At 39.4% G+C, this 9564-nt stretch overlaps 1 protein-coding gene across 1 annotated transcript in view; it reads left to right on the top strand.

Moving 5' to 3' along the window:
• The first annotated feature begins 7512 nt into the window (after positions 1-7512).
• The window catches only part of GNB1L (G protein subunit beta 1 like), a 16755-nt gene continuing 14703 nt past the window's right edge, over positions 7513-9564 (top strand). The window contains exons 1-2 of the mRNA XM_010177032.1: positions 7513-7628; positions 7908-8033. Coding sequence (XP_010175334.1) covers positions 7513-7628; positions 7908-8033 — 242 coding nt within the window. The remainder of the gene's footprint in view (positions 7629-7907; positions 8034-9564) is intronic.

Raw genomic sequence — 9564 nt, 5'->3', positions numbered from 1 at the left:
GGCTGTCTGTAGTTGTATCATCTCACTTTATCAGGCAGTTAATGGTTTCAGAAAGTAAAACAGATGGGTGTCTTTTCCTTCATCTGCAAAATGAACCTGTTTATGAAACATTAGAATTTCATCTGTCTGTTTCAGCTGTATTTCATGCTGTATTTTACACTTCCTTATTAAAAGCTAGTGCAATGATATGTGAGGCAGGGACTCTCATGTTTTCAGACCCTGTATTTTTGGCATAAGTGTATCCATGATATTTGTCTGTCTCCAAAATGTTTACTTCAGTAAGATTTGCAATGCCTAAAATGTTTAACTGTGTTAAAAAAGGTCACCCAGCTGATAGCTGAAGGCGAGTCTGTCAGAACGAAAGACTGAAAAAAAATTATCAGTCCGACACAGTGGGAGTATTAGAATGATTAATGTTTATGTTAATTTATGGCTTTTACATATTGATTAATAGCTTTTTGTTTCAGTGACCAAAATGTGTAAGTGGCAATGAGATCCATATGCTAACTCAGTGTCTTTCAAATAATTACAATCCTTCTTAGTTTTGTTCCCATGCTGAATCTATGTTTTCATATAGGAAATAATTATTGTACAGTGACTTTTTTAAAAATTGCAGATGGAAGTATTTGAAAGTGAACCTCAAGACACAAGCCTGCGCTTCAGTATTCCTGAAGGTTACGCACTGACATTTATATACGTTTTTCTTGAAAATTTCATTCCTTAAAATAATAATACATTGTGGTTTTGCCTCATTCAGTTAGAGGATGTTTAGAGACAAAAAAGGTGCTAACACTATGAGAAGCCATTATCTGAATGGAAATCATTAAAAACGTGCTGCATTGCATGATGGTTATTAGTCATTTTCTTTTCTGTTCCCATAAGATTTCTTGGCGTATCACCAATTGCTGATAAGCAATTTTGTTTGCTATCTGTCCGTTGACTATTACAATTAAAATGTGGAAACTTCCATCGTTCATTGTCTGAATGTCAGGAGAGAAGGTAATTTTGCAGAGCTCCTGAGAGAGGATGAACTCCTAACTTTGTAGTTGATGGGAAATGGAGATTCTTAGCACTTCTCACAATGAGAGGTTGGAAGTGTTTTTCTGAGCAGGCAGTTATTGTTGGTCATTAGAAATGATTTGGTGACTAGTTAGAGTGAAAGCCCTGACAGCATTTGGTGTTCCCAGCCTATAAAGGAAGGACTCTTGTCAGTTGTGGTGTTGGCTGTGTGGCAACAGGTTTATGCTCTCAGTTAATGACGGATTGTATAGTTAGGTCATATAAATCACTGAATTCTCTTTGACACTGATGTGTCTCTAGCAGGTTTTGCAAGCAAGAGAATTCTATCTAGAACTCTGTCTACAGTAACTAGACACTGTATTTTCCAGTGCAAGCACAAGCACACAAATTAGTGCTTCCAGTCCATCACTGGGATTTTTTCTTTTTTTTTTTTTTTAATTTGTTTTTTTGTTTTGAAGTCACATACAAAATGCAAATGTACATCATTGTGCTTATTCTCTACTTTGGTAGTCACAGGTAGGTAGTAATATGAAAGGTAACCAATTTAAGAGAAAGCATTTGATTATCCTTACTCCTGAAAATTGAAGTGCTTTATTAGTACATTTTATTGGTTAAATTGGAAATTTCTACTAATTCTTATTTCTGCTTGAAATGAATTTCTTGATTTAAAGATTTCTACTGATTTTTAATTTCCACTTGAAATAAATTATTTTTAAATTAGCTTTAAATAAATCCTAGAAGTATAATACAGTTTATATCTTAATTTAGCACCAAAGATAGCAAAGGGAGCTTTAAACTGAAAGCTGTGGTGTTAATTGACTGATGAGTTAATTTTCATATAGGGGCTCTGACCTTTGGAACCATTTTTGTAGCACCCTCACATCTCTTGATCTGTGTGGGCAGTTCTACACAAGCTTCTGCCGATTTTACTTTTACTAGGCATGTTTCTATCTTTGCACACAACGGACATGTCATGTTGCAGGGGACTGGGTAAGAATGTGAAAAGCAGGCTGCCTGGCTTTTAATTTTAGATTTTAACCTAAATGGCTGGTTCATTCTCCCTGAGTGTTTTGTATGTGTTAGCTTGTTACAGGACACAAAAAGGTATTTCTTTGTACAGTCAGTTATTTTTGACCTCAGGTGCAGAGATTTCTTCAGATGACTGTCTCACTACATCCCTTGCTAGTGCTGACTTCCCTATTTCAGTGTGTTCTGGTGTTTTTTGATTTGCATGTGCAAAATGAAACGTTGGGCTTAAAAAGTTGCCACAACACATCTGAAGAATTATTTATTTCCCAAAACATATACCTGCTTTCAGACCTTTTGTAGTCAGTAACCTATAAAAATTAACTTTTGCAGTCAGATGAGGTGAACTTTTACTTGTTCAACTTGTGCAGACTTGTCTGGTATCTCTTAAAATTCTGTATGGAAATGCTACTCGTTAAGTGGCTTCTTGTAGCCCTAAACTCTTGTTCTCTGCTTCCTAGGGGTGCCATATAAGCAGGGATGTCTAAGATGTTTCCAAGTCCTGCTGTGTTCTGGCATTATAATTCAGTGAGGTGGCTGGGGTGCTCTCAGGACTCTCCTGATCTATCTTTGCTACTCAGGTAACTCACACACCGGTGAGGCGTTGGGTGGCTGCACAAGCCAGGGCCGTGGTATTCCCAGGCAGCCTTGTCATAAGGGTGTTTCTTGGGCAGAGGATAGTTCATAGTTTCACCAGTTGTCTGCAGTGGGTTAGAGGCTGGAGTGTTGTGTTTGGAAAGCTCATACTGCAAGGGCTGCCTACTGTATTTTAATGCTGGAGATCGTAAATGTAATGGAATAAACAAAATTGTCTGTGTTACACTATTAATTTGAGGGAGCCTTTTATTTCCACCACCTTCCTCTGCAGTTACAGCTAGTGACCCACTTTGAAAACACCCCCATGCGCTGCACCGTCCGACATGGCAGTGTCACAGAGCTTTGGAGGGAGCGCAGGTGGGCACAGAGGTGCAGGCTAAAAAAGGGCTTTTGTATGAATGAAAAAGAGCTTGGAAAGGGGGAAGAACAATTTATTCTCATCTTTTTCAACTCGTTCTTTGCTCTGATTTTTCCTTTGGGAGGGTGGCACCTGGTAGACTAGGAATTTTCAAAAAATAACAGGGATTTCATATAGCTGTTTGTGAGGACACCTGGATGTGTTGAATATTTTGCAGTAGTAATTATATCTGCACACCTGCTGGTTTCAATCCCAAATCAGTTTGCCAGACATGCCTAGAGAGATTTATTTCTCCGATACCTGAAAAAGCTCTTTTACCACTGTGTTTTTACTGCTTTAAATAAGCCTAAAGAAAAAAAGAAGATTTTTTTCTTGTCTTTGCTTGAGCCATCAGTATCTCAAACTGAACTGTAGAGTTTGGGGGGTGCGGGGGTGTTTGGACGATATTTTAATAGCAATTTGTTTTTGCTTCAATGTGTGATAGAAATACAAGTGACAGGAGTGGGAACAGGAGAGTTGCTGAATTCTGCTGGAATTTTTCCTGTGGGAATCTGTTAATGTTTTTAATTCTCTGAGAGATTTTTCTAAGGTAATCCTTTTGACATTTACATATTTTAAATGACTCTCATTAAATAAAAGCTTAACTTTTTATAGCAAATGCTGAAGTGATGATACTGGAATATCACTGCATAGACATTTAAATAGTTTGAAGATTATTCTAATTGCAACCTAAACAAACTGAGTTTTGTTAGGGATAGTAATAGTGATTTTTTCTTTAAAATAACGTGATTCTGAAGGCAATTTTTTTCTATCATTTAGTAGAAGCTTTTTTTTTCTTTTTTTATTTTTTTTTTACAAAACCCTTTTTAGTACCTAATATGTGGTGTGCAAAGCCATTTGCTAATTGAAACACTAATTTGAACAGCTGGGTTTTCTACTTCTTGCTCATGCAGCAAATATAATCTGTGCAGGAGCCCCAGAGTCTACAGTGCACCTTGTGAAAAATACTTTTACGTGCCCATACCATATTGGAGTGTAACTCAGCCCCTGAAGGAGGATGCTGATACCTGCATAGGGAAGGCTGGGAGAAATAAAAAGTGGAACATCTTCTAAAAAACAAGAGTGTGATGATAAGGTGCTGCATCTCTTACTGGTGATAGCCTCTTGCAAACAAATAATGCCATAAGCAAAATGATTCCTGTCTTTTAACATCCTTTCATAGGAGGCAGGAGTTCATCGCATGAGGATATCTCAGGGACAAACATACAGTCTAGCCCTAAGATGCTTTTAAATGAACTTTCTTCTATAGGTTGCACTTTGCTTCTCCAAGCCCTTGAGCCAGATTTTGCTCCCAGACCAGCCTAAATACTAAGCAAATTCATTTAATTAAATTCGCTGCAGATATCCCCAGTTAACAAGAACAGATTGGTCTCCCTGAGGCTAGATGGAGTTAACAAGAAAATAAATGTTGTACTAATTAGAGAACTCATTTTCAGACACCTGGGGTGAAACTTTAAAAAGTCCTAGAGATTTAGGATTGAAAATTCATTTGAAAATGAGTCTTAGGCTTCTAAATCACTTAGGCACTTTTGAAAAATTTGCCCAGGGCATTTTAACCGTCGCAGAGTCATCATATTTAGCATGTTTGTAGCTGTCTGCTTAGCAAAGCAAGGTATAACCATTATCTGTTAGTATCAGTATATCACAATGTATTTCACTGTCCCTGTAAGTAAGGGGCAGACACTGAGCTACCCAGCGAGTTGAAGGTGAGCTAATGTCATTTTTTGAGGATGGTTATGTGTCTACAGGAACAGGTGGATGCTTTCTTGGAGTTTTAAGGTACCAGTGCACCACATTTCCATCTATTTGTGACCCCATGGGACTTTCCTTTGATTTAGGTACATAAGAACTTTTAATTAAATCTTAGTCTTACGTGACTTCTCCAAGCTCACGGATGAAGAAGACAGCACAGATGCAATTTTATAGTTCAGCACTCGCTGGAAGAAAAATGAGACGCTTAATACTGTCATGTTGCCGTTCATCTGCTGACTCATGATAGGAAGTAATAAGGAGTCATCTTGTATGCCCAATAAAAAATGACATGGGTTTAACATTAACCCAGATTTCCAGATTCACATATCTAATTACCAAAAAAGCAAGCAAAAATACAGGCTCCAAGGAGCAAAAAGTCCCTTCATTTGCTTACAGCTTGAAAGTATGTTTTCAGTTGGGTTTTTTTTCTGTAGCCAGTTTGAGGATCTTTCTGAAATACTGTCCTTGTAAAGACATGCATTACTAGCGTCTGTTTCATGCCAGGTAAAACCCTTCCCACAGCCACGCACACACTTGCTGTCTGTCAGCAAAAAACTTGTGTGTCAGTAATTAGAAAAATGCTATTAAAACCTGCCTTGTAATCCCAGTAGCCTCTGGATTGGCTCAGTTCTATTCTGTCTTCCTTGCTCAGAGCAGTAACCCAGGATCATTCCACCGTGAAGCAGGACCCCGCTCCCCTGACAAGCCGCCCAGCTACTATTTCATTTACCTGGTTCTACCAAGTGTCATTTTGAGTGCGACAGCATACAGCTGTGGTGTCCCAAAGAGGTGACCTTTGGTGACAAAACCCTTAGTCTAACAGGTTTATAACACAGGGGAAGCATGTTACAGACTGGCACTTGGGTGCTGGATCTCACCATGGGGGCGAACCTGTACATCATGTAATCATCTGAAAATGTACTCCAGCCTGTCATGAGTCTAGATCATCAGACAACATCATAAAACAGATGAGTCAGGACACTAAAACATGAAGGTTATCCACTGAGCTCATTATTTTCATACCTAATTACACAGTGCTATTGAGGGAGAACTGCACATTATGCTGAAGAATCCTGTTTCATCACTAGTCCCAAAAGATAATTGTGTTTAATTAGGACCTATAGATACCATGGTGATTACTGATCTATAAACACTCAAGGCAGTCCTGCAAATGAGGTGCAATAGCAAGTGCATCCATTAAACACAATTCAGAAGCTGATACTGAGGTGAGATGTTGATCTGTTTTAATTTACCATGTAACTTGTAGCTCTAGCGCTCTGTTCTGATTCTCTGCAGTTCCTCTGATGTGAACCAGCAGGCAGAAGAACCCTGCTGATCTTCCCTTGCTGAATGTAAAGAACTCCTTGTTTAATCTGGTCTAATATGTGCATGAATGGGAAAGAGCCTTGACACCTGTAGTGGCAAAAGCTGTCGTTTTCTCTACGAGGCCAGATGAGAAAGGAAGCAGAAATACAAGCATGGTCAGTAATGTCACAGCTAAAGCAGTACAGACTTTTCAGGGTGAAAACATTTCTCGTAATGCATGTTATAATGCATTTCCCAGTGAACTGCAGATTGTCCTTAGAGTCAAAGAAGCTGCTGGTTACCTTGTCCCTGCACAGGTGTGGAAGGTCATTTGCAGCGAGTCAGAACACAGACAAGTCATCCTTGTCCATCTTTGGTGCTTGTGCACAACTGCCTGCAAAGGTGCTCAGGAGCCTGGCAGCACTTGGTGCAGGTGCCAGATGAGTAAGAACGTGCCTGATCGGATCACACACACTGTCCCTCGGAGCTTGTAATAAATCCTCCTTCACGTTTCCCATGTTAGACGGGTACATGCCTCCCCATATACTCATCCTGTTCGTTGCTGACTCGGACCACATTTGAACCAATGACATAAAGCTGGAAGCAGTCTCTCCTATTGATCCTTTCAATTTTTAAATCCCTTTGATTTTTTTTTTTATTTTGATCCTGTTGATCCTTTCTTATTGAAAAGTCTCTCTTTATTGATCCTTTGGGGAATACAAAGCCCCTAGAATAAAATATTTAACACAGTAGTCACTAAGTTACTGTGAAATACTGCATTTCTTTTTTCATGTAACCATGCTTGGAACCAAAACCTCACACTTGGGAGTAATGGATTTCTTGTGTAAAAATTATCATAACTCTAATCTCATCTGAAATTCTTTTCAGTTGCTATGTTCACTGCAGTGCTTTTCTGTAAATACCTGTGAGTGGAAAATGCAAAAATAGTATTTTTATGGGGAGGAAGGGGAAAGACTTGCCAAGGGGCTAAGTGGAATGATAAATTGCTTGCCCACTGAAATTATGGGTATCCAGTTTCTTGCATTTTGTAGCTCTTCCTTTTTGCAGCAGTGAGAGCAGCTGAACAATTTTGTATTTACAGGTGCGTGAGAGGTGCATACACATGGCCTTACAGCACTTACTTTGCTTAAAAAGGAAAGCAGCAAAAAGCTGATTTGACAGATGCTTGAGCAGTCGATGTTAAGAGGAAATACTTTACACTGAACTGTCTGGTAAATAGAAATAACAGCCAACAATGGTAATTCAAAGAGGAAAGTGACTGGGAAAAGCAGACGTCCTGTTCGGAATATATTTAAAGTTGTAATTTCACTTTAGGCTGCCTTACCCTCTATGATATCTGTGTCTTCTTCTCGCTCCCCCAGCTCACTGATCGGATGGCTCTGCCACCTCCAGATCCACAGTTTGTTCTCAGAGGTACCAGTGCTGCTGTCCACACTCTGCATTTCTCCTGTGGTGGCCAAGAACCTGATGTCCCCGTTCTTTTCTCTGGGTAAGTGAACCAGGATTTCTGGCTGAGCTGAGCATCACATGGACATTTTCTTTTAAAAGAAAGTGTATTATTTAAATAAATTGCATCTGCAGAAACAACAAAATGCATGACTGATGAATGGTGGGTGTGTTAGCTTTGTACATACAGCTTCTGGTTTTGGTTTTGTTGTTTGGTTTTTTTTAAAAAAAAAAAAAAAAGAAAAAGAAAAAGGACAGGACCAGACTGTCTTACCAGATTCTCTGCAGCGGTCACACTAAAAGCATCTGTTCTTACTGCCAGGTCTGAGAATGGGTTTATCCATGTCTGGAACCTGAAAACACACAGAGTGGACACAGCACTGGATGGCCATGGAAGAAAATCTGTCTACTCCGTGGAGACAATGGATGGCAAAGAAAGGCTTCTCAGGTTAGCAAAGCAGGCAAAATCCAGTAAAATTATTCTCGTTTCTGTGATGTACAGGATTGAAGAAGGAAAAAACAAACAAAAAAGGAATCTCTTATTTCTGGAGTCACTGAAAGTCTCCAACACATATGGAAATGTACAGAAGTACAAAACTACAGAAAAACTGTAGAACAAGACATGGAAAAAATGATAAAATTAATTTCTTTATAATATGTATGTGATGACATCACAACAACTTGGGGTCCATAGTGTCTTTATTACTGCACTGAGATCAGGTGAGGTCTTTGGGTAAAGGAAATACACTTGGATTTGAAATTGACAAATGCTTCACAACTGGTTCTCAGGGAAGATCAAAATTGGTATAAAGAGTTTATAAATAGAGGAGACAGGGAGAGAAGGAAGGAAGAGGAGAGTCAGAGATGGAGAATCGAAGGCTGAAAATGAGCAAGAAGGCTGAGCTGCACACTTTTGCTTTGTTGCAAAATATCTTCTGTTCTTGTTTAGCAAGGGAAGGTCGGAATCCAGAGTACATTTGTGTACTTTGGATTAGACAGGTGATCTAGAGTAGATGCCAAAGTGTCTGTATGACTAGGAGGTGTTCCGACATGTTTATCTAGACAAGACATCTCTTATAATATACAGTGGAACTCATTAGCATTTATATTTGTTATCTGCTTAAATACAATTATCAACACTCTCCCCCATAAAATCATATTGAATGAGCATTGTTTGTATAATTATAGAGTTTTTCTATATCTCTATTTTTGCTGTGTGTAACAGTTCACATAGTGCAATTTTGGGACACTGTATTTTTTATTTGTTACCTGTATTTTTTGTTTCTCTGTTCTAACGCTAAATCACACAATTTCTTGCAGTACCACATTGTTTGTACACCCAGTACTATAAGTGTTTTGACAGTTTGTCACTCAGCTGAACAGGAGATGGAAGTTTCTGTATTGATGTTGAAGAGGTCCCTACCTCTGTTCCGGTTTCATACTTCCATCAGGTGCTACTGCTAATTAAAATCATAAATGGATAAGGGATTTTTGATGACTCCTGGTTGCAGGTGATAACGTGAGGATGCACATCCTGTGCTACGACAGTTCGTGGATTGGAAGCTTCTCCACAGTGGTGCTTTGTTCCAGAGCCAGTGGGATCACATAAATACTCAGCAATGGGTGCTGTGCCCTTGGCTGGCCTCCCTGACGCTGCTGTCGGGGACCAGCACACAGACGTTTCTGTGGGACGGAGCGGTGTGCAGAGGTCTCTGCGTGGGCTGCAGTAGTGTGTTGGTGATGCAGCCGCTGCTTCTCTGGTTGTGGATGTTTTCACCACAGCGTTCCATTGTTTAATTCCTGCTACTCACTGCACTGCCAGTCCCTCTCCTGCTGTGTCTCCACACATACACAGTTATAACACTCTTCTGTGCTCTCCCTGTGGCTGTGGGAAGTTGACCACTGAATAACTGTAGCTTTTTATTTATCTTTGATGCAGTCTTTGTTGTCTTGCTATTTGTCTTTGAGCTGTCAACATG

Source organism: Antrostomus carolinensis, unplaced genomic scaffold, assembly GCF_000700745.2.
Source record: "Antrostomus carolinensis isolate BGI_N321 unplaced genomic scaffold, ASM70074v2 scaffold36161, whole genome shotgun sequence".
Taxonomy (NCBI): Eukaryota; Metazoa; Chordata; class Aves; order Caprimulgiformes; family Caprimulgidae; genus Antrostomus; species Antrostomus carolinensis.
Note: the sequence above shows the minus strand (reverse complement) of the source record. Positions and strands in the feature narration are given on the sequence as shown.